This window comes from Typopeltis vanoorti, chromosome 5 (genome assembly GCF_054136105.1).
Source record: "Typopeltis vanoorti isolate ZY-2024b chromosome 5, IOZ_Tvanoo_1.0, whole genome shotgun sequence".
NCBI lineage: Eukaryota > Metazoa > Arthropoda > Arachnida > Uropygi > Thelyphonidae > Typopeltis > Typopeltis vanoorti.
The window spans coordinates 105,654,117-105,681,406 of NC_143553.1; the positions used below are offsets into that span (position 1 = coordinate 105,654,117).

General features: G+C 35.1%; 1 protein-coding gene across 1 annotated transcript in view; it reads left to right on the top strand.

Moving 5' to 3' along the window:
* The window catches only part of rg (A kinase anchor protein rugose), a 1,380,990-nt gene that overhangs the window by 583,166 nt on the left and 770,534 nt on the right, over nt 1-27,290 (top strand). Inside the window, exons 26-28 of the mRNA XM_090393458.1 lie at nt 3,179-3,359; nt 13,795-13,949; nt 26,913-27,020. Of these exons, the coding sequence (XP_090249584.1) occupies nt 3,179-3,359; nt 13,795-13,949; nt 26,913-27,020 (444 nt within the window). The remainder of the gene's footprint in view (nt 1-3,178; nt 3,360-13,794; nt 13,950-26,912; nt 27,021-27,290) is intronic.

Consider the following 27,290-nt stretch of genomic DNA (forward strand, 5'->3'; position numbering starts at 1 on the left):
TTTTGTGCACTTGTTTGATCACAGCTTTGTTATGGATCCCAGGTATATCATTCTGCAAGGGAGAATAAATACCCTTCAATGGTGTGATCATATTTATCATCAGGGTATATAAATTTCTACTGGTGAATTATGTGCATTGTCCATTCTAAATCTTTATGGTGTAAAAATAAAATCTTACTAAACATGCTATGTGGACTTGTATTATTTTCCTTATGTTGGAAAGTCTAATGTTACATGCATCAGAGTGCTATTTTCCTGTATGGTATGTTTTAAAAGAAATTATACTAGCTATTGTCATGAATGTTGACTACATTAAGAATTATAAACACGTTAACACAAGAATATTTTAATGTTTGCCAAATATTTCAGTCTGAAACTAACAGACTCCTCAGTGGCTTGATTTACAAGGTGGAATACAAACAATTGATCATTCAAACGTAGAACAAGCTGCGTGATGTTATATTGCAAAGCATTAAAGAGAGGTAAATTTCATCAGTGACAAATAAATTATAGGTATTAATTCACAGTTTCACATAATAATTTTAATTTATAAATTCAATTAAAGATGACATTAGATTAATGTAATAATTAAAGGTCTCAATTGAAAAAAAAAAAAATTTTTTTTTTTTTTTTTTTGTGTGTTTTCTGGATTACACTTTCCCATATTTTTGACAAAGATATACAGTCATTTCGATTCAAGTTAGGGCATTGAAGTAAGGCCTCACCACTCTCTTTGAATAGGCGTTCCAAATTATAGTGACATCTGTGTGGAAGGCTAGTCTTGGACCAGAGAATGTTGTGGTTTGTCTCTATGCTGTGCCAATCCAGACTTATCGGATTTGTTGTGAAGAATATATGATTGATGTTCTTGTATTATATTTTCTATAGAGCGTCCGGTTTGTCCAAAGTACGACAGATTGCAGTTACAAGGAACTTGATATAAACCAGGCAAAGACATAGTTGAGCGTTTATCTTTAGAAGAGGAGGAAATAGGTGGATATTTTGTTAATAGGGATATAAGTGGCTGTTAAATCAAATGTACTTGTACTTGTGTGTAAAGTCTCGCACTAGTCTTACCATTTGATGACACTTCTCTCTCAAAGTCACGTCATTTTGCCATATACCACCTACTAAATCCACTGCTATGATGAAATACTTCTTCCTACTATCTGTACGCCAATTTTTATGTTATTAACAAACCCAGAATGTGGCATAACTTCAAATAACAGGGGTGTCTGGACAATTATTGGTAGATAGTGCACTTGTATGTGAAGTGTCACACTAGTCTTATTGTTTGCCATATTCTGGTGGAGTGCCAGCACTTCACTCAAGAAAGGAATGCAATTTTTACTAACCTGACTGAGCTGTGTACACTCAGGCAGATCTTATAGCACTCGGGAAAACTGCATGAAGTTTTTAACTTTTTAAAAGAATTAATTTATACAAATACATTTTATCATAAATGTAAATTATATGTAGATACAGTGTTAATGTTTTTTTAAATGTGTTTTATTGTACATAATATGTTATTTATTTAGTTATTTATTTTTTATTACTGTGTGTACTGTAGCCATTGCAATGGTGCAGTATGACCTTGGCTTTCCTTAAGCCAATAAACTACAAACCAACTAAACCCAAGTTTTTCTAACCTTAGAATACCATGTTCTTGATTTTGGAACAGCCCCAAAATCCTCCCTCCTCCCCTTTATGAGATAAAAATGATTTGTGCTATTCAAATGAGCCATTCTACTTAATACAGGATGAAATCTTTGGCTCTAATAACTTTTTTAGATATTCTGTTTCATGGCTGTAACTCTGCTAAACTGGCTACTGTCATTCCTCCACTTTCCTTGAAGCTTTGACAAACATGATGTCTGCTGATTATCAATACACAGCTCAGTTATATACCTACCAAACCAGCTTCTCATGCTCTTTCTTCATTTCATCTACCTCTTTTCTTTGGACAGCCTTCTTCGTACTGTTCTTCCTAAACATTACAATCTCTAGCTCTTAAGTAAACATAAATATGTTCCCTCTTTCTCTTTAACCACTTGCCAGGCAAAGTGCTTGCCTGACAGCACTTTGTGTTAATGGTTTGTGACCTCTCTTGTATAGACTGATATATTAAAAAAAAAAACAATGAGAAGGAGAGAAAGTAATTTGCAGTTCATGCTATATGGTTAAATGCTTTTAACAGTAGTCAGTTTGGATTTTGTAAGTGGATATTTAGCAAATGTACAGGTAATCATGTGGACTTTGTGATGTACATAATGTAGATGTACATCACAAACATAATATTTTGAATATTGCACTAAAAGCATAAAATAGTAGGCAAGGCCATTTATCCCTAGCTTTTGGAAACTGGAAGGCAATTCTTCACCCTTAGCTAATTACAGATAGCCAGCCCAGGGATATCAGTAATTTTAATTGGATCCAGGGAAGATAGTATGACAGACAACTACCATCCTGTGGTCTCTAATATATTGCATATCATTGTTTGAAATTGCATGAATTCTACGGTGAAAATCCTGCATTACCACGAGAAAAAACACTACACGCCTAAGCCACTATGGATGCAAACACGATTTCCACTAAGTTACACTTTGGGTTTTTTCCTTTAGTGGAATGGAGAAATAAGCTGCCTTTAGCTTGGTAGGCAGTATTTAATAATTTTGGTGAAACTTCAATGTGTACTCATCACCAGTTTGCAGCAGTCGAAGTAAGCACTTTTACAGCTAATGCATATATTTTCTATGGTAATTAACAAATGTTTGACTGTCACTTGATATGTCCATCTATATTTTCCATTTTAATTGAAATTGCATACACTCTGATTTTGTGATGGATTAGCTGAAATGTTTATGATTTAGGTGAGAAAACATTTTGAGTGACTGAAATGTCAAGTGCTGCGGAAAAAATAGAAGACACTGCATTAGTAGATGCAGTAAAGCTTATATATATTGTGTGTGTGTGGGGGGGGGGTTCTTAAATTTAATGTTTCATATCGAATCTTAATATTAAATAAAGGATATTTTGTTTCCTCACATGAGGAATTCAACTTTTCTGTTGAATTCCTCATGTGAGGAACATCATCCTTTCAACGTTTCTTCTGATATGTTTATTTAAATGGAAATTTTATTTGAAGATATTCAAACTTTTTTTCCTCATTATTTTGCAGCATGAACTAGATGTTATTGAGCCAACTCAAGGAATGTCAATTGAAGTTGCTGTGGCATTTCTTCAAAGGCTAGTAAATATGACAGATGTTTTAGTTTTTGCATCATCGCTTAGTTTCAGTGAACTTGAAGCAGAAAAAAATGTGTCAAGTGGTGGAATTTTACGACAGTGTCTTCGATTAGGTAGGCTAACTAAAGAGATTAATTGAATATTTTATGAAGCAAGGATGTTACTGTTCTAAGATTTCAAGAAATAAACTTTATATAGATTATGTTTAATATGATATTTTGCAACTGAATTAATGATATGTAGATTTTTGATGCCAGTGAAACAAAAAACACTGGTTACACTACAAAATAAATTGACGACAAATTGGTCTCCTTTGGTCCTCCCCATTCCATTCTTCAACCAGTTCTGTCATTAGCTAAGTTTTGATTTGATCTCTGAGTATGCTGTATACTTTTGTCTTCATGAGTGTGGTGTTCTCTTCTTTAGTTTTTCCCTCAATTATAGTCATGAGCAGAGCAGTCATATCTTGGGCTGGTAGGCTTTATCCCATCAATTTCAATCTTCTTATCTTAATTCTGTGGAGGAGAGTTTCTGTGTTCTCTGTTGTTGTTGTTTTTTCCCAAGACTTCTTTATTTGTTCTTTTCTATGTTCAGTTCACCTTTTTCAAATCATCTTGTGCATTACATCCAGTGGGGCGGGGTGCAACTTTTGAAATATACATACACACTGTAAGTACAGTGTATGCGTGGTTTGGATAAAATATCAAAATTATGGTAAAAATTAAAAAAAAAATTAAACATGAAAAAATATTGTTTATTATTGATAAAGTTATACAGTTTGGTATAATTCAAAATTTCTTAAAAATAAAAGATATTCTTCTTGTTTTGTTTCATGAAAAAATATTGTTTGTTATCGAAAAAATTATACAGTTTAGTATAATTCAAAATTACTTAAAAATAAAATTCATTCCTTTAATTGTAATTAAAGGAATGGATTTACAATTTTTGGACATTACAATTAAATCCTTTAATTGTAATGTCCAAATATTTAAAGAGACGGAGTAAACACGATTAGCAATACGAACATTGTACTACTGGCGCATATAAACTGCATATAAACAACAGTGGAACTGTGTGATGGACAGTGCTGAATTAATAGCTCACATATCACTATGATGTGCATATGCTTGCATGCATAGCAATATGACACAGTGCTGCTAGCGTTCTTCATCCGCCTAAGTGCTACAAGATGGATTTTTATTATTTTTTATACAAAATAAGAGAATTGTTGATGATAAAATTAAATATTACAAGCAAATGTAAATAAATTAATAAATATATTTATATATCCAGAAAAATTGGGGGTTCTGCAGTTCCACAGTGCCTATGCACGAGCCCCCCCCTGACTACATCTCAAAGACTTTGTATTTATTTGTTAGATTTTGTTTAGTGTCCACGTTTTAGGAGTGCAATAGTTCCATTCTCCTTACATATATGGAATTTGAAATTCTATAGCTCCATTATACCATCCCTGTAGTGGTTCTCAGTAAGAGCTGCAAAATACCCCTCTAAAGCTGCAATCACCTCTTCATTCGAAGAAAAACGCTGACCAGCAAGGAAGAGTTTTAGTTTTGGGAAGAGATACAAGTCAGAGGGAGCCAAATCTGGTGAATAGGGTGGATGTTCCAACAATTCATAGTGCAGATCCCTTAATTTTTCCATTGCCAAAACACTTGTGTGGGCAGGTGCATTCTCCTGATGAAAGATGCTTTTTTTCTTCTGCAAACTGGGTCTTTTCTCACAAATTCTTTCATCTAGTCTGGTTAAAAGAATTCCCTGGTTATTGTTTTACCCTTTTCAAGATAATTAATGAACAAAATGCCTTTAGCATCCCAAAACCTGATACCATGACCTTTCCTGCTGATGGAACTGACTTTGTCTTCTTTGGCGCTTAACAATAGGCTCCTGTCTGTTGTTTGGATTCTGGTGAGTAATGGTGAATCCAATTCTCATCCATAGCAATAAATCAATGCACATAATCAGTTTTATTCTTGTTAAAGCACTCCAAGCACTGTTCAGAGATTTTCATGCAAGTGCGTTTTTGATCTGCTGTGAGCAAGTGCGGCACCCATCTTACACAAAGCTTTTTCATTTGCAATTCTTCATGCAAAATATATCCTACACGTTCTTTTGAAATGCCTATAGTCTCAGCAATTTCACACGCTTTGACTTGCCGGTTATCCAGTACCATATCATGCACTCGATCAATGATTTCTGGTGGTGTTACATTTTTTTGGACATCCTTCACGTGGATCATCTTCAGGGCTGGTACGACCACGTTTAAACTTGGCAACCAATTTCTTAATTGTCAAAAACAAAGGAGAAGAGTGCCCATGAATGTTTATGAACTTCGAATGAATTTCTGTTGGTGTTTAATCTTTTACAAAATATTTTATAACTGCACATGACTCAATTTTATCCATTTCAAGTGTAACAGACAACACTTTTGGTTCAGACAGCTGTATAAAACAAACTACTTGATAGAATGACTTGCAATTTTACATGGATACTTATGACAGATGTACCAACTCAGGAAAAAAAAATCTTGCCAATAGTGTTGCCATCTATGGTTAAGGCCGAGAACTTTTCAGACCATCCTCATACTCTTCTTTCACACAAATTTCATTTTCGACCACTTACATTTTCTATAGGTATTTCATTGGTGACTGTTCATCATAATTAATATTGATAATTGGAACTGTTTTCTCTCCTGTGTATTGGTCTAAAGAATATAGGCTGAAGTGTTAACATGTAACAAGTTACTTATTTCTGCTCAACATTTCATCCATCCACAGCACTGATAGTTTCTAGCCTGAACAACTTCTTGTGTGTGTGTGTGGGGGTGGGTGGAATTACCATAAAGATATATATATATATATATATATGAGGGTGGTCTGAAAAGTTCTCGGCCTCGACCATAGATGGCAAACTATTGGCATGATTGTTTTTTTTTTTTTTTTCGTGTTGGTACATCTGTCATAAGCATTCATGTGAAATTGCAAGTCATTCTATCAAGTAGTTTGTTTTATACAGCTGTCTGAACCAAAAGTGTTGTCTGTTATCCTTGAAATGGATGAAATTGAGTATCGTGCAGTTATAAAATTCTTTGTAAAAGAAGGTTAAATGCCAATAGAAATTCATTCGAAGTTCATATAAGTTTATGGGCACTCTTCTCCTTCGTGGGCTGCTGAGTTTAAATGTGGCCACACCAGCCTTGAAGGTGATCCACTTGAATGACGTCCAAAAAGTGTAACAACACCAGAAATTGATCAAGTGTATAATATTGAAAAAGATGACCGGCGAGTCAAAGTGCGTGAAACTTCTGAGACTATAGGCATTTCAAAAGAACGTGTAGGATATATTTTGCATGAAGAATTGCAAATGAAAAAGCTTTGTGCAAGATGGGTGCTGCACTTGTTCACAACAGATCAAAAACTCACTTGCATGAAGATCTTTCAACAGCTTGGAGCATTTTAAAAGAATTAAACTGATTATGTGCATCGATTTATTACTATGGATGAGACTTGGATTCACATTACACACACCAGAATCCAAATAGCAGACAAAACAGTGGACAGAAGCCAGCTGTTCAGCGCTGAAGAAGACAAAGTCAGTTCCATCAGCAGGTAAAGTCATGGTATCGTTGTTTTTGGATGCTAAAGGCATTTTGTTTATTAATTATCTTGAAAAAGGTAAAACAATAACCAGGGAATATTATTTCGATCTTTTAACCAGACTAGACAAAAAAAAATCGTGAGAAATGACCTGGTTTGTAGAATAAAAAAAATTATTTTTCATCAGGACAAATCACCTGCCCACAAAGATGTTTTGGCAATGTTAAAATTAAGGGATCTGCACTATGAATTGTTGGGACATCCACCCTATTCCCTAGATTTGGCTCCCCCTGACTTCTATTTCTTCCCAGAACTAAAACTCTTCCTCATTGGTCAGCGTTTTTCTTTGAATCAAGAGCCTTGATGCCTGAGTTCTCTCATCTCCCTCTGAAGTGGCACAATCTTACCCTCCTTCCACTCCTTTGGAACTTGACCCAGTGCAAGACTCATATTAAAAAAATATGTCAAGACATATGTCAATCCCTCGCACATTCCTTCAAAATATGTAGTGCTATATCATCAAGTCCTACACCCTTATTAAAATCAAGTTTGCTTAATTCCCCATATACCTTTTGCTCACTTACAGTCAGTCTCTTCTCCTCATCATCCACTGCTCTCAAACTCTCCACGATGGCATATTCACAAGAATGAAAGACCTTTATGAACTGCTCATTATATGTCTCAACTATATCCTCTGCATCAGTTGTCCTTATATGATTTTCTCCAATCAATGTCATCCTTCCATGATCATTCTTTTTTTTTTTTTTTTTTTTTGCTAGCTGCATATCGAAAGAACTTCCTAAGATTCTTTTTGGCTACATTAGGTAACTGTTGCTCATACTTCACTTTTGCTACCATCACCAACCAAGTCACTCTCCTTGCCTGGTCTTTGTAATTTAGACATTGCTTCTACTAGATAGTTCTTGAATATCCACCAAGCTGCATTGATCTCTTTTCCAGTGAACTCCTCATTCTGTGCTACACCTGCAAGCTGCCCCTCCTGCGCTCCTCATAATCACCAGCCTTGTAGTTCCACATATACTCTTTTCTCACAGAGGTCCTCACATAGCTAACAACCACCCAGGTAATCACTTCATGCTAACTCTCACCAACTGGAGGGTGATTTGACATTTCATTTATAATAACATTTTCTGATGAGATGATCAAATCCAAGATCCTCAATCCCTGTGTACCCTCATTTACATACTGCCTGAGGTATTTGTTCCTCAAAAACTGAAGAAACTTATTTTCTTTACTTCCAGTTGCTCTCTCTCATCATATATAGAGAGAAAAATCAGATCATGTTACATGAATTTTCATTATGCAGTCTGATCTTATCATATTACGAACTTTACCTCTATTTGGCAACAATACTGGCATTCTGGCTTGATACTGTTCATTGTGCATGCTGGTGCTTATTACAATGGAGAGAGACCAAATTTCAGTTAGAAATGACAATTATGCCATTATAATTGTACATATACAGAACCAATTCGGAATTTCTTATGGCTCCGAATATTCTTTTTTTTTTTTTTTTTTTAAACAGAATATACCTGAACAAACAAACAAAATAAGAAGTAAATTAATCATATAAATGATAGAAAACTGAACAGTCTCCTGTTCAGTTTTGTTCAAATTATCATAGTAGATCCTGGAGAGGTCATAATAACAAATTATGCCAGGGAAGTAACAGACAGAAAATATTAGGAATTTCATCATTGTTACCTGCTTCCATTCACCTACTTTCTTCTGAAATAACATGTGACTTCTCCAGTCTCATTCTTATATTTATTCTTATAAAGCATTGCCTAACTGCAACAAATCTATATCTTATTTATGTTCTTTGCCATTCTTCTAGCTGTCTTGTGTCAAATGCCTGTTTTGTTGACCTTTCAGTTTTATTGAAGTGACCATTTCACCATCTTGCATCATAGCTCTGCTCATGTATTCATGAATACTAATAATGTCAAGTTCCCTTTTAACATCTTCCTTTTTAGTTGTTGAAAGTTTTTCACTTGGTTATATTATAAATTAAAGATACCAAGGAATTATATACTTAATTTAATCCATTATCCAAATGTAATTTAGATCTCAAGTATCTTTCAGGACTAGGGCAACTCGTGGAAAAGGTGGTATGACCACATCACTTGCCTTAGCATCCCATAATGCAAAGCACACCTCCTTGCAGACATGTTTAATGCTATGCATCATGGGAAGGGTCACTACCCAGACTGGTTTCGACCTTTTGTCAAATCATATAGGAAAATATGACTTCTGCATTGCTTCAACCTTGGTATCTCACCTTTGGGTCTGGCTCCCACTGATGAGACCTTAATAAAGGGTGAAACCTGTCTGGGTAGTGACCCTTCCCATAATCCATAGACATTATACATGTCTGCAAGGAGATGTTTTGCATTATGGGATACTAAAGCAAGTGATGTGATGTGAAGTCAATACCACCTTTGCCACGAGTTGCCACAGTCCTCAAAGATACTTCAGGTGCAAACTTTGTTTGCTTACACTTGGATAATGGATTAAACCAAGTATATAATTGGTTTAATTCATTTCAGAAATTTCATATCTGTGGGTTTTCATCTTGAATCATCTATTTTTGTTTTTATCTGCCTATCACATACATAAATATTTTAGCACTGGTTTGGAACTGTCATATACTGGTAGTTGGGCGTTTTTGCTAATTACTGTCTTATTCCACATAAATTTATTCTACTGGCTGTCTTGCATTGCCTAAATATCCGAAATGTTTTATTTTTCTATATGGTTACCATTGAAACTACAGTTGGTTTTCTCTTTTCCATCCATTATATTATAATAGGTTGTCTTTATTTTTACTAGTTTTCTTAACAAATTTATTATAGCCATTGTTTAATTTAGTTAACATCCTGAAATATTGTAGTGTATTTATTTAGAAGCGTATCATTACTTGTAATAAATCTAATTTTAACCATCTCAGATTTTGATATCAGGATTAATTTATCACGACACTTGGAATATTTTAATTCATTTATTTAAAGCAAATCTGTATATTTCATTTTCTTTTTTCTGATATCATCAAGATGAATCTAGAGAGCAAATTAAAAGCAGAAATGTAAAAAAAAATGTTTAGAACTAACTGAAAGGAACAACTGCTTTAGTTATTTGGGATGCTTGTGTTTTTGCTAATCTTGCTGAACCATATACATTCAGGCATATTTGTCAGACTTGGACAAATTGCATGAATAACTTTTTAAAAAGAATTAATTTATGCAAATACATTTCAACATTAATGCACTGTATATACTATCTATTGATATGACATTGCTCGGGTATTGTTTTTTTTTAAATTTATTATATGTGACATGTTTATTTATTTGTTTATGATCTCTGCTGTCCTTGTGTCAATAAACCACAAACCAAAGAGAAGATGGCTGCAGGGAACACTTAATTGAGATATTAAGCTTGTGACTTGCACTTAGGCTTTATTAACTAGTTAATATTAATATTAACTAGTTAATATTAATATTAACTAGTTAATAAAGCTAATTATAACTAGTTATAAGCTAATATTAACTAGTTAATATTAGCTTGCAGTAGCAGAAATGTAGCTTGTAAAGATATTTTTTTAGTAAGTAAATTAAGTATTCCTAAATCTTTGTTTTTCAGATAACTTCCCACTCCATATGGGACACCTTTTCATTTTGGAAATGACCTTCCATTGATGATGCTCATGCCCTTTTCATTTTTCCTGTTTTTCTTCTATTACCCAAATTCTTTGCTCTACTTCTACTAAGTTTTTTTTTTTTTTTTTTGGTTCTCAGACCATCATTACTGAGATCCAAAACCTTACCATTTATTGCCCATGTGACCCATCTAGAAAGGAGGATACTTGTTGTGTGTATATATATTGCTTTGGCCCTTGCTTGAACAAAACAGGCAATCCTGGATGAACCAACCAGGATTATTCGGCTAATGGACTTGTCTGCAGTGTTCTGCAATTGTTGTGTTGTATAAGTCACAACAATGGCATCCTAGTTAGTCCTGGTTGTTCTACATCCAGTTGTTCCAAATCATTGCTTTTTTGGTAATAGGCATCCATAATGATAAAATTGTAAACTAACAGAATGACACTTATGTTAGGAAAAAATTATTTAATATTTGTAGATTTTCAGCTAGGTTTTCTAACCATTGTCAATGCAGTGTATAAAAGGTAAGCACAATTAAGAACAACACATAAATTGCAAGCATGTGACAGTATATGCTATCAACTCTAGGAGGATAACTCCACCTACAACTGTTAGAATTCAAAGAAATGAATTTAAATAATTACAATTTTAAGTAACATGAGCAAGAGGTGTGTTACATCGGATGATTTTCCAAAATTGGGAAAGTTTAAGGTAGTCATTTTTGTTGAGATTTGGACTATGAATGTGGGCTTTCTTTACATAATCTTTCAAGCAGAAAATAATTTTTGTTTTAGACTTTAGTTTTGTTCCAGTGAATTCCATACCTAACAGATAAAGTGTGACTAGCTAAACCAGACTTATCAGACTCTTGAAGTAAAATATACTCTTGATAGCCTTCCAGACAAATCTGAGCTGAATGACCCATCTGCCCATAATAACAATGGCCACATGAACAAGGGATCCTTTAAACTCCAGGATAAGCAAGAGAGGAGGATATTTGTCTTTTGGAGAGGTTAGGAAGAAATTTAATTTTGTCTCGTTTCAGCTGTACTGAGAGAGGGTAATAAGTGTCATTCCATTACTCTATGATTTTTTTCATTATGTAATCCACTTATGTTTTGATATTTAGATCTATTGGTAGGTATCCATAGTTCAGAGAGCTCTCCCACTTTGAATATGTATTTTTCATCCTCAAATTTATCAGGGTACTTAGAAGGTCCAACTAGGTTCAGAAAACGCACCATCAAGTATAAGAAACAGATCATCTGTTTACTTCTTTGTTCAGAAGGGTTTAGAAAGATTAGTGGGATCCCCAGATCTGTAAAGAAGGGATATCTACTGAAGAGAAAGATATTATAATTATTGTCCAAGATCTCCAGGGTCTCAAGGACTTACTGATTGAGGCTGTACTTGACCCATGTCATATGGTGTGGATGATGTGTATCTTCCAGATGCACTCGCTACTTCAGTAGTCAAACTGTTATACTTACTCACTGCTCTGTGAGAAAAAAAATCTACCTTTCATTCCTTTCTTAACTGTACACATTCTTAACTTTCATGGATGCCTCCTTGTCCTCTTCCCACTTTCTTTATAGCAAAAAATTTCATCAACTTATATCCTATAACGCCCTTTCAGTTGTTAATGAGCATCTATCACCTCTCTTTCTTCTGTTCACCAGTGTCTAGAGTTCAACATATTCTTGATTTGTCCTCATAATATACATTCAGTAATCTCAATATCTTTATTACATATTTATGCAGTCTTTCTACATCTTCTTTATTCCCTTGGAAACCAGGAGACCAAATCTCTGCACTGTACTCCAGATGTGGTTTGATGAAGGCTTTATAAAAAGGCAAAATGACTTCCTTATCCTAGCATGTCAATGTTTGTTTTAGCATCACAATTATCCTCTGAGTTGTATTTGCAATTTTTACTGTGTGACCTTTGAGCTTCAACTTCCTATCATAACTCCAAGATCCCTAGCCGCATCAATTTCTCCAAGCAGTCTGACCAGTATTAACATGCTATTGGAAATTTCATCACACAAAAGTGCATAACTTTACACTTACTGACATTTAATTGACAGCCATTATCATTTTCCCATAGTTCCAACCCATTTAAATCATTCTGTAAGTGCTATATATCAGTAGCATTCTTGAATGTCCTGCCTGTGTTTGCATCATCAGTAAACAATTGAACATATGCTGTTGGGTCCTTCCCAAAATCATTAATGTATAGATGAAAAGCAATTGTACTGATCCATGGGATACACCACTGGTCATCTCAAATCTGGCAAATTTCTCCATATACCACTTTCTGATACATGTCCATCAGCCACTCACTTATCCAAGTCACAAACATCTGTACCTAGTGTGGGATTCAACCTGTTGGCTGGAGAGTGGGTATGGTATCCACTTAGTCAACCATGCCGGATCAAAAGATCAAAGAGCAATAATGATAAGAAGGATCGACATATAAAGGGCTGTTACATGTAACACTCCATACCTACAGCTAAATTAAGCAGGTAAATTAACTATCCTGTAAGATCATACATTACAAATATTTTGAGATGCTTCAAGTTCTAGAAATACATTAATGTTCAAACAACCACTTGACATCGTTCTGCTATCTGTCCCTAACTTAACATTTAATTGACAAAATAAAACCAAATTTTGATATTAAACATCCAGAGCAGAGTGTTCCATATTAAAAGATGAGGAGGAAATTTACCATAACATGTAGAAACTCTTTGAGCAAGCTAGAGTTAAAAACCTATCTTAAAGTTAACTTACATTACTCCCACCTTTCTCATAATTATATCATCCCTGAACATTATTATCTAGTCTGCTTTTCGTTATAGCAGATAAAAGGAATTTTATGAATTCATTCATAAAAGCAGCCTCACTCCTGAAAATGAGCCCAACAAAATTCCTTTGTATGAAAATTCTTTAGTTGTAATAATGGTATGAATGCCTCCAGACTCTGTACTTTATAGCCATATATACTGATGTACAGTTTTCAAGTAAAAAAACAACCAGATAACTTCAACAACATATATATAGATCCCTTGCTGGTTCTCATCAGCTGAGATTGGATTTCAACCCCCCCCCCCCACCTCTTTACTCAGTCTTTATGTAATAGTCCATTGCCCTATTAAGTAATTTTATTATATTAATAAATTCTAGTTGGTGTTTCTTAAAGTCTCTTTAAATTTTAAAATTCTACTACATAAAACATACTTTTATTTCTCTAGTCTGCACTGCAGCTGTTCGCAATTGTTTGGAATGTAGAGAGCGTAGCCTTCCTCAGACTCCTGTGACTCCACATCCAACAACTCCTTCTACTAAGGATTTACCTCGTCCTACTCCCATACAAGCCCTTATTGGAGGTGTACAGCCATCTGCAAAGGTTAGAACTTTATTTTAAGTTTCATTTGCTTTATAAATAAATACATGAATTCTCATTTTTTCCCCTGCTATCATTTGCTGACAATTGGTTCTCTTATAAAAATTGGTTCTCTACTTTGCTGTTTAGCTCCAGATTTGTTTTAACCCATCCTCCATGCATTATAACCCCAAAATCCTCCATTAACAGAAAATATCTATTGAGTATTTTCAATTCTCCTTTCTTCTCTTGTTCACCACTCCATTTACTACTTCCAACTCATGTTGCTTACTCCATGTCATTAATAAAGCATTATGCACAATATACTTATTACATGCTAATAAATTAGATACCATAAACTCTTGATTTATGGATTCACTTTTATGCTTTTTTTTTTGTCACCAGTATATACTTATGTTACACCACTGTCTCTATACATTGTCATGCACATGTGCACAGCACATTTTTATTCAAAATACAGTTATTTTGTCATATTTTGAATAAGAATAAAAATCATTTGTTTCAAGATAATTTGTGCACTGCTTAGAAAAGAAAAAAAAATTAATCACTCAATAAAAACAGTCAAAAAGATGTCCCCCACCACCATTTAACATGGAAATTTGTTTTACACAGATTTCTTGGAATGCATCGCCCTGCATAAAATAGGAGCTACCTATAAATCTTAAGAAAAGTAGATTATTTAGCTTTTTCACCATACAAATATGCTTTTTTTTCTTTTTTTTTTTTTTTTTTTGAAAAGAGTTACAGTTATGCATAAAATCAAAGTAAGATTATTCATTTACAGAGATATTTTATTCTGTAGGATATGCTACAAAAGAGATTATAGTAATGTAATTACATTCCTTTTGTCCACGATAAATCAGAAAAAATAGTAAGAATTTTAAAAAGTGCAATTTCATCATTGCCTTCAAGTTCCACTTGAAACAATCTACCTTATTCTTCCCTCTATGTACCAACTCCTTTCTCTCTGTGTGTGTTAAGGCTTAAGTGCTGGGAGGACATCATGTTGGAGATTTAATGGAGTACTGAAAGCATTAAAAACTTTTTTTTTAAAGCTTCCAATATTTTGTCTCAGTTACTGGGTAAAACTAACACTTATTACCACACAAAGACAACACAATACTGGATGAAACACATGGATATGACTCTAAAGTCATATCAGGGTGGTCCACCCTGATATATGGAAGATTTTGAAAATTTTGAAGATTTCTATATGGAAGATTTTGAAAAACGACCCATAGACTCAGCCCACTCAAACCTTCTATCTGGCTAAGATATGTAGATGATGTGTTCTCTATTTAGCCTCATGGCCCAGACATGTTAGACTCCTTCCTCAGTCATCTCAATAGCCTACATCCAAGAATCAAGTTTACTATGGAAAAGGAAATGAACAATTGTTTACCCTTCCTAGACACCTTAGTCACACGCCTGCCTAATGATACACTTGCCTTCACTGTATACAGAAAACCCACACACACAGGCAGACACATTCACAAACTCTCCCACCACCACCCCTCTCAACAATATGACATTATTAAAACTCTTACCAAGAGAGCCCACAATCTTTGTTCCAGTGGAACCGCCCTCACTACTGAGCTTAACCACATACACAACACTTTCCTCTCCAATGGCTACAGTGAACACAGTATCAAAAAAATAATCAGTTCCTCCCCCATTCCCCGTCCTTCTCGTCAACAAGATTTTAAAAATGCCATCACCATACCCTACATCCGTGGCACATCCAAAAAAATAGCCAAAATACTAAAAAAGTACAACCTACACACAGCATATAAGCCCCACCGCAAACTTGCTACCCTTATCCATTCTACGAAAGATCAGCTCACTCCTCTCTCTTTGCCTGGAGTTTACAAAGTACCCTGTTCCTGTAAGCTGGCATACTTTGGACAGACAGGCAGATCAGAATCCATCCGCCTGGAGGAACACAAATCTTACATCTGTAAACACAACTATGGCCATTCAGGCTTGGCTGACCATGTTTTGGACACCACCCACAGAGTATCATGGAAGAAAACCACCATGCTCCACCACAGCAAATTCAAGAAAGAGAGACTTTTCTTAGAAGCAGCAGCAGCAGCTCTCAAAAACCAACCATATCTTAATAAATATGGTTGCATTAAGCTTCCAAAGATTTGGGAAACACTCATCACCAGAGGTCCCACTTTACATTCCAGGCCACCTACTACCGCCATTAGAGGGCGCTCCACCTAGATAGGACTTTAGTGTCACCCACGTGGTTGGGCTTAGTATTGTTTGATATTTGTGTGCATGTTACATTAATTGTTTTTGTAATCCCCGTAGATGTCCTAGTGACTAGGACGAAATATAGGAAGTATTAAATTCTATTTTAATTCTTTTTGAGTGTTGTAAAAAATCCATTAAGCCTCCAACATGATCTCCTCACAGCACTTAAGCCTCTACACACGAACTGATATTAAATGGGGTTCTGATCCATTCAAAATTGTTGTCTAATTCAGAGAAATAATTGAGAAAATTTTTTCTGCAAACTTGCTAATTGCCACCTTATAATTTTCAGCACGTTGTTATCAATTTCATGACTTGAACTTGTTACTAATTCGTGAAAAGATTTTGCAATCATTGCATTCACTTAATGTTGCACGTGAAATATAGAAATGTATTTACTTTGTAAGCAGTGGTGAGCTATAAGGGCTTGTCTGAGCCCTTTGTTAAATTTTTCTCAAATTTGCGAGCCCCTTGTTCTTGTTTACTTTTTTATTTTTTTCAAAAAAAAGAAAAAAAAAACAATTTTTTGAAATATATTAAGCGAAAAACTCATACGGTAACCTAACAAAGTGATTTTATTAAATAAAATATTATAGTTACTATTACTACCATTTTACAAATAAGAATTCACTTTTGGTATTGCATATAAATAAATAGGATTATAAAATAATGCCTCTTGATTGGTACCATTGATTATCACTTGAAGTATAAAAACAAAAGAGAAATATAACGTACTTCAATATTATTGTGTTTAGATAATATTTATTTATTCTTTATAGATTTTTTTGTTTATAAAAAATGCAGACTATTTCATATGTGCGATTATAAAAGATTTTATTCTTATTATATTTTGATAGTTAAAAATTATTTTTCTTATGTAAGATAAATTAACACAGATGATTGTGTGCCAATATTTCATGTTTTGATCATGAAAGATTTGTTTAAAAATGATAGCATTTACAGGTTGATTGTCCACTCATACTTTTTGATTGGCATTTGTACACAAGCTGTATTAATAAACGCTTTTGTGTGAAATATGGCTTTTTTTTGCTCGACGATGCGAGCCCTTTGTTAAAATTTCCATAGCTCACCATTGCTTGTAAGGACAGATTGGGATTATTTAACTGATATCCACTATTATGCATGATAAAGGCATTTCCAGCTCAAAGGTTTTATCAAGAAAAATTTGTAGTTTTTAATGAAGTTCAAAAAGGTGATTTACGACTTTAATGTGGGAAACATTGAATGATATCACTGCCCATTTCATCACACAGTTCACAAAGTTTGTAATTTTAATACTTTCATGTAGTGCTTTTTTTTTTTTTTTTTTAGGTGTGCATGCATAATAGTAGTGATTGCTGGTGTAATACAATATGTTAATTTTTTTTGTAATTAATCAAGACTTTTGCTCCATCCATACTTCAGCATAGACTCCAATTCAGTTTATATATATATATATATATATATATTTTTTTTTTTTTTAAATAAAATTGTATATAACTGCCTTCCTCAGTTGTACATCCTGGCATGTATTAGAATAATAAAAGATCATCTTATACCACTTTATTTACTTCGTATGTGATAAATACTAAAGGATTCTCAGTTTGAAAAATTCTCAATATCAGTAGAATTATCAGCCTGTAGTGCATAATAGCTGCTCTGTTGGATATGTGACATTAAAATTTTCTTCATATTTCACCGAATTCTGTGATTCTGTTATGAACAGTGTCTTATCTCTGATTATCACTTGCTCCATTTTTTCGCTGCAGGTTTTACTAATGTTTTGCCAATCATTTTGGCTGCTCCAGCTTTCGATATTAAGAACGCCACACAATACTAACCTTCCAAAGCTTTTATATCTTCACATCTTGTCACACCACATTATTTTTGGGGAATTTTGTCTGTTTTCGAAAAATTCTAAAGAGTACCAGGTTTTTCTTTTTTCTGGTACTCTAGGTTTTGTCTTAAAATAGTGCTTTAGGTTGCATGGTTTCATACTTTTATTTTGAGAGGTTTCTAGCAAATGGCAGCTACTGGAATAGGCTGTTCTTTATTGCCAGTTCTTGAATATCCAAACTTTAGATAATCTTCATTGTATTTATGGATTTTTTTTTTTTTTTTTTTTTTTTTACTTATTTTGTCATTGTCTCTTTTAAGAAACTTACAGATAGTCTCACACTCATTTCTTTCATTATTACAAATATTTGATTCTGATGCATCGGTATGTTCTCTCTCTCACAGTTACAATCATTTTCATTTCCTTCACTGTTTTCTATTGTGTGTTTCGAACATCCTGTTAACCAGTGATCCATATTAAAAGATTTAAGAATTTAAAAAAAAATGTGATATTAATATTAAGTATTTTTAATATTAAATATTAAACTGCACTTCAAGATTTGTTAATAACTTTCAACACTAACTTCTAAAGAAGTTAGTCTATTATCCATACATGTATAACCTGCATATCCATAAAAACTTATTATTATTATTCAGGCCTCCATGGAGTCAAAAGACTCATCATGGTAGGTCCTTCCTAGGAAACACAAAGCCTATCATACCACTCCGTGAACTCATTGACCATTCTTGCTCTCGCCACTCTATAAGGCAATGGATTCCACGGCTTAACCACTCTATAAGGCAATGGATTCCATGGTTCAACCACTCTGAATGCAAAGAAACCACTCCTCACCCTCTTGCTCACAGCTTCCTTTCGTAACTTCTAGGGATAGCCCCCTTGTCATATGTCTTTCCCACTGTTCCACCAAGTGAAAGAACTCACCGGTGTCAACCCTGTAACTATCTCTCAACAGTTTAAAAGTCTCAATCATATCACCTCTCCTTCTTCTATCCACCAAACTCTGCAGTCCACATTACCTCAGTCGATCCTCATAACTAACATTGTACAGTCCTGAAACCATCTTTGCTATCTGCCTCTGTACCCTTTCCACAGTTAATTTATCCCCTTCAAATCCTGGGAAACAAATTTGAGAACAATAGTCTAAGTGTGGTCTGATCAGTCTTATACAATGGAATGATAACTTTTTTTATCTCTGCAGGTCAGTGTCCTTCTCAGTATTGCAGCAATCCTCTGGTTTACCTTCACCACCTTTGCAATATGCTCCCTGGAAGTATATTGCAAAGGTGGTGCATATTCCTTCACAATTTCCCAAGTTTTCTATCAATCATCACCTCCAGATCTTGTCTCCCCTAATTTCTCCAGTACAGCTCCTCTCATTGAGTATGCAGCCTCCCATTGATGTATCCCAAACTTCAAGATTTTACATTTTGCTGCACTAAACCAATACCCCCATTCATTTGCCCATCTGTTCAGTTTATTCAAATCCTCTTGCAGGGCTACCACATCTGACTATTACTAATGATCCTTCCCAGTTTCACATCATCTACAAACAACTGAACATTCCCTTGAAATCCATTGACAATGTCATTGATATAAAGGTTAAACAATACAGGTGTCCAAGTACTGAGTCCTGTGGGACCCCACTTGTAACTTTCTGCATCCTTGATATTGCCCCACCATACCCAACTCTCTGATACCTATCAGACAGCCAATCCTGAATCCAGTTGACTAACCCAACATCTAAACCCATATGCTGCAACTTAATTATCAGCTTATCATGTGGCACCCTGTCAAATGCCTTTGCAAAATCTAAAAAAATGGCAGTATATGCCTTTCCCTCATCAACTGCTCTTGTCACTTTATTATAAAAGGCAATCATATTACTGAAGCAAAAGTGCCCCCTTAACAAATCCATGTTAAGGGGTGTGCTCACAGATAACATTACCCTCATCTGCCCAATGCTGTATATGGTCCTCACTAATTTCTCCAAGACCTACAACAACTACTGATGAAACACAAACTGGCCTTTAATTAGACACTTCCAGTCTGCTACTGCCCTTATGCAATGGCACTATCTTACCTTCCTTCTATTCCTTATGTACTTTCCCATAGCCAGACTTTAATTGAAAAGTAAGGTGAACAGAGCTGTCAGTTCTTTAACACATTCTCTCAAAACCTGTGGTGAAATACCATCCAGTCCCACAGCTTTACTGACATGCAGAGTACTCAGTATTTAGAACACACTCTCCTCTTGCATCTCTAAATCTCAAACCTGCCCTATCCCTCTAGTATTAAAACTCACTTCTCCAGGATGAAATACTCCAACAAAGTGTTGTTCATTGAACAACTCCACAATGTTCTCTACATCAGTGACTCTATTCCCATTTTTATCCTACAAAGTCATTCTTCCGCCATCATTTCTCCTCCTACTGGCTACATAGCTAAAGAATTCCCTAGGATTTTCTTTGGATCTTAGTGCCAATCTCTTTTCATATTCCAGTTTTGCCTTCCTTACCATACTAGTCACTCTCCTGGTCTGATTCTTATATTCTTTATACATCTGCTCTCCACCCCTCTCCTGATATCTCTTCCATAACCTCTTTTTCATCTGCAGTTCCTGTTTGATATTGTTTGTCATCCACTTTACACCAAATTGTGTCCTCTTCTTCTCTCATGGAATACAGCTTACTATTGCTGCTAACAAATATTCCTTCAGAGCTTCCCAAGCGCTAATGATATCCAGGCCTTCCAATTCTACCTGCAATGGAACCGCCCCAAGTTGATTTCTAAGACTATTATAATTACATGCTTTATAATTTCACATACCTTCCCTTTTCTTTGATACACCTGCATGTCTAATCATCTTCCAAGTCAAAACCACATGGTCACTCTCTCCAACCAGTTGGAAAGATGTCATCTCAGTTATTATCAGCTCTTCTGATGTTATGACCAAATCTAAAACTCTTGAACCTCTTGTACTCTCTATTACATGTTGATTAAGATATTTGTCCCTCAAGAATTCTAGAAATTCTATTCCCTTATTACTACATGCATTTTCCTCTTCCCAACTTATACTGCTGTAGTTAAAATCTCCCATAACAATCAGTCTTATTGCACTTGCCAAGCTGAACTGCCTAAACATCTCCTGCTCCCCACCTTTGTGCTCCTTGACTTGTAGCAACACCCTGCTAAATATCCTGTCTTGCCCACCTCTACCTCACACCATATGCTTTCAAAACCATTAGTGTCATTGCCTTCCAAAGCCTCCACTCTTAGAGGACATAAGTCATCACTTATCACAAGCAGTACTCCACCACCACATTTTCCCTTCCCATCCTGCCGAAAAATGCTGTACCCAGCTACTTCTATTCATGTTATTGTATCATCTTCTGTCAACTATGTATCAGAGATCCAAATAAACTTTGGCCAGGCTGATACTATCAGCACCACCAATTCATCTCCTTTATTCTGGATACTCCTGGCATTAGTATAAGGCATAAAAATGTCACTGCTTCTATACCTATCATTATCCCTGCCAGACTCCTCTGGACTCAGCATTCCTTGATGTCGTCTCACTTCCCTTAAGCACCCATTCCCACAAGAGGCCACCCCTGCTACCATCTACCCTGGGAATTCTAGTTTCCCTGCATTGACACACCGACTCATTCAGAAAACAGCAATCTCTCCAGATTCCTACATCCTTCCTCATTCAAATGCAAGTGCTCTCTTGCATACATTTCCTTTCTCTCCTCGAATGCCTTCCAAGCATCCACATATTCCAATCCTCTCTTCTGACACATTCCGGCTCTTATGCTATTCATTATTACTGCTCTTCTACTCAGCTCATCATTATCATACCTGGGCAACACACAGACTATCTTTCCTCTCTGTGTTTTCTTTTGTACAACCTCAAACATGAATCTCAGATCTCTCGCCACCCAATTTACACTTCCTCTCAAGTCATTTGTGCTCAGCATCACAATCATTTCATCCACCTTTTCACCCTGCTTAATTGCCATAGCCATACTTTCTATTGTTCTTCCAGGCAAACACTCCTCTGGTATCCTATCTTGCACACCATGAATCATCGAGTCTCCATACATCACACCTCTTACCACTGTTCCTTGATTGCTCACCTGCATCCCTCACTCTTCCCCCCCCCTCTCTCTCTCTCTCTAATCCTTTCTCTCTGTGTTCTCCTACTTACCTGTCATCCTGGCATCACTCTATCCCTGGTTCCAGCACTCCCTCGCATCCTTATCATTCACACTCTCTCTCCCCGACTGTTTCTATTCTCTCATCTTCTATCATTCCCATAAGTCTCTCTCACTCCTACTCTGATTTGCCTTGCATTCATCTCTTCCATTCGCCTAATCTCAGCTCATCTCTCTCTCTCTGCAAGTTGCCTCTCTTGCTCACCATTCATCCTCCCAATTAAGATAATCTCCAAAACTTTACGATTATTCAAACTTTCCATACTCCTCGCTTTTATTTTTTCATTCATATTTTGCTCGTTATTCTCACCCTCTGTCACACCACTCATCTCTCTAGGTTGAGATTCTTCTGTCCCTAAGGCAACAAGGTTGGTTATCGTAATATCTAACTCACTAAGTTCTTCCCATTGCCTACATTTTACGCATATATATAGTTCCCCTTCTCTCACCCACCACTTATCCAACTGCTGGGAAGCATACATACCACAAGTATGTGGTAACAGTTAAACAGGTAACAGTATGTGGTAAAAGCGGCTACTCCTTTGATTCACTGACCATAATTTATCATTTTACTTACCTTTAAACTTATTGACAGTCTTTTATTATTTTGTGTAATAATTGTTTGGAACTAGCTGATGATTTTTGTGAAAATTTCATAGCAGACTGGATACCATTATCTGCTCACCGTAATTTTTTAAATTTATCTTATTTTATTTTTTAATGAGGAGAGGAGTTAGAATTTTCCATTGAAATAAGTTATGAACTGTTTACAAAAACAGTGGCTTTCCATTAGAAACAGACTAAATATAGCAAATGAAGCTATCACTTTTATTTACAGTTTATTATAATTTTCTCTCTTCTTCACGAATATTCTAATGACCACCTTTTTTTGTTTGCATGCAAGAAAGCCGTTATGCCAAATATGTTATTTACTATTCTTTTTTTTTTAATTCAAATTGATGAAACCAAAAAAACTTCAGTAATTATATTTTAATTTAACAATAATGCAAAAGGCATGCATTGTCCCAAGTGAGTGCTTCCCTACAGCACATGGAGCTTACCTTCAAGTTAACAATTCTTCAAATTACTAGCCAAAAAATTGGTTTCCCAATGAAGTCAAATAAACTGTAGATTACTGTATCTTCTTCTTCTCTCTTCCATCATCTATATGGATGATGATGAGGCCGAATGAACTCTTTCCACTTCTGTCTGTCCTGGAAGAGTCCAAACAATTCTGTCCAGTTTGATGGCACTTGTTGTGATTTGGTTTTTAGGTCCTCTTTTATTTTGTCTATCCATCTAATTCTGGGCCATCCTTTGGATCTTTTACCTTCCATCATTGTATTCAGGGCTTTAGATGGTAGTCTTTCTGTTCCCATTCTGGTCACATGGCCAAACTATCGCAGTCTTCTTTCTTGGATTTTGTCTATTGTTGTTATTTCTTGTTTTAGTCGTTTCCTTATGTCTTCATTTCTTAGTCGATCCAGCAGAGATACTCCAAGTAATCTTCTTAGCCAACCCATTTCAGTAACTAATAATTTTTTCTCTTCAGCCTTTTTGAGATTCCAGCATTCACTTCCATAGAGGAGTATTGGGAGGACCATTGTTTCATAGATTCTTTTGTTACTTGTTTGATGTCTCTTGACTTCTATATTTTATTAAGTCGTCCAAAAGTTTGGGATGCTTGACTGATTCGTCTGTTTATATCTTTTGTAATTTCACCATTGTACTCAATAACTCCTCCAAGGTAGGTGAAGTTTTCCACCTGCTCTAGATTCTTACTATGAATTTCAATTTTCAGATCGGTGCTTCCTTTTTCCTATTTGCATAATTTTTTTGTCTATATTTATGTTTAATCCAGATTTTACACACTCCTCCTTTATTTTATCAGAAATTCGCTGTAGATTTTCTTCTGTGCTTGCAAGTAATGAAATGTTGTCTGCAAATTTTAAATTTGTTACACTTTTCCCATATATTTTGATTCCTGAGTCTTCATTGTTTAAGGCCTTATTGGTTGCTTCTTCCAGTGTAAGATCGAACAGCTTTGGTGATAGATTGCATCCCTGTCTTACTCTGCTCTCTGTGTGGAACCAGTTGGTTAATGTGTCCTCCATTCGTACCTCGCTTTTCAGATTTCTCATACAGATTGTTTTGTTGGGAATTCCAAATTTCCATAGTTCTCTTCTATGCCTGACAAAAGTCTATGAAATTTATGTAGCAACTTTGGTTGTACTCTAGTATATTTTCTATTAGCTGTCTTAAGGTGAATAGTTGATCAATTGTGCTTTGTCCTGGTCTGAAACCTGCTTGTTCTTCTCCTAGTGCTAGTTCTATATATGGCTTAATTTGTTTTTGGAGTACTTTCATAAAAACCTTACTTGGAATACTGAGGAGGCTAATGCCTCTGTAATTATTGCATTTTGTTTTATTTCCTTTTTTTGTATATAGGAGTTATAACTGATTTGGTCCAATCAGTAGGCACCGCTTCGTTTTTGTAGATCCTTTCAAATAATGTTTTTTAATGGTTCCAAAAGTTGTTCCTTTCCTGCTTTTAAGAATTCTGCATGTATTTGATCAATGCCAGGTGCTTTCCTAGTTTTGAGTTTTTCTATGCTGTGTGCTGTTATTTCTTTGGTAAAGATATTTGTTTCCTCTTCCATTTCAGTGGCTGGAATAGTAATATCCTGGGAGATTATTTTTATTATATATTATTATATTATATTAATATATTATATTATATTTTATTATATAAATCTCTGAAGTATTCTTCCCATCTGGCCATTCTTTTTGTTGTGCTTTCAATTAGTTGTCCCTCTTTGTTTTTGAATATGCAATGCAATTTTCATGAAGTATGCCAAATATCTTTGCCGCCTTTTCCGAGACACCACAGATATAGGGGACGGTGATAGATTTGTTGTAATCTATGTTTGTGTGTGTGTGGGGGGGGGGTGCATGGTGTTAAAATTCTTTTTATTTGGAGGGCTCTGTGTTGAGTGCACTGTTATCTGAACAAATTTAATTTTGCATGGTGGACTAAGGTTTTTGTAATCCCAAATTTTTGGAAGGGGTGGGGGTGATGTGACCGTTGATGGATGTATCTACCTGTGGGTGTGTGGTTTTCTGTAGACTGTGAAGGTCAGGGATCCATTTGGTTGTCCTATAACTAGGGAGTTTATGAAGGGCAGATTGTTGCTACTTTCTGTTACTATCATGAATTGGATCTTTGGATATTGGCTGTTCAAATGGGAAAGGAAAGTGTAAGGTGTCCTGGCCATGTGGCCAAATTGCAAACACATCCTCCACATAGTGTACCCAACTAATGGGTTAAAAGGGGGTGAAATTTAGGGCATTCTTTTCAAATGTCTCCATGAAAAAGTTAGCGGGGGGGGACAGAGAGAAGGGAGCTCATGGCTGTATCCTCGGTTTTTTTGTACAATTTTCCCTTGCCAAACAAAATAGCTGGGTTCATGGTGAATTGAAAAGGGGCTGAGATATCACGAGGAATTTCTGCTTGAATAAGTGCCAAAGTGTCTTTTGTGAATTTTTTTGTTGAATGGACACTTATGAATAAGGAGGAGACATCGAATTATAGTGAATTATGGAATATAATACAAGCTGTTACCACAGCTCAAAACACTGAGTTAATTTCCAGCTTTCCTCAAATAATGGGAGAATGCAGAATACTCAAGAAAGAACGATATTTTTTGCAGATATCCAATCAGCAGAAAGTTAGTGTTTTTTAGAGTTGATCTATGCCTCAATCCATCATCAGAGCCACAAAGAGTCATTGATTTAGTTTATTTCTTCTCTCACCAGACCATCCATTAAGTGTGGTTTCAGACAAGATGCAAAAGGCAGATGAGCCACTATAGGCTGGTGAATGCACAATATACAGCCTCCCATAGTCTAGTCAGCCCACCTTCTTGAGGGATTTGGCATGTTCCTATCAAAGAAACTCTGTCAATTTCAACAAGCATTAACACTGCAAAAGATTACCATCTTAGTTGGAAGAAATGGCAACAAGAGTAGATACTCTTCACCACCTAGTGAAACACCACCTTCCTAATTCTTTAAACCCCAGCATGTTAGTGATACTCATCAAGGGCATGTCAGAATTAATGGAACTAAATTTGTTAAAAACATAACAATTAAAATTGCCTACATTTGGAGGTGATCAGCAGAAATTCTGTAGGGAATGGAGCATGGCTGCCAAGAGGAGATCGAATTCTTCTGACAGCCCTCTTTTCTTCTTTTTTTTTTTGGTCAAAACAATAACATTTCAAACATGAGTAGAATTTTCTATCATGATCAACAAATTGTGGTGTGAATTTTCTTAAAGAAAACTGTGTTTACTTATAACTCTGTATAGAGCTATCCTTGAAAAATGAAAGTGAAATAGATGAGAATAAAGGATGAGGAAAAATATATTGTCTAGGGTTTGAAAAAATCATGTAGTAGATGATTTATCATTTTCATTTGTTGAAAATCAGTTTGAAATTGGAGTGATTCTATTGATTTTATGAGTGAGAATCACTCTAGTTATAATTTTATAATGTAGAAGAATCATATACGTGTGTTAGAAACCCACTTTTTTGTTTAATAATTATTTTTTTTTTGTTTTGTTTAATTTAGAATATAGTAGAAAACTTAGGAGGACAAAGCAGTCCGATAAGAGATCCTGACAAGTTACTACAGGACATGGATGTGAATCGTTTAAGAGCTGTTATTTATAGAGATGTTGTATGTATTTTGATCATTTTACATTAAAGCTATATACAGTATACATAGAAGATTTTTATATAAAATTAATGTGTCGATGAAAGATCAATCCACATATGGGCTGTGCAGACATTCTAGTATCAGCAAGAGTATTTTGGAATATACAATTTTTAGATAAAAGCCTTTTATATACATTGTTAGATTTTTTTAATCAATGTTATAACAATGGATTTAGTAAATATAATTATATCTGTCCAAATATTAAAATAGTCAGTAAAACTTTGAGTCAGA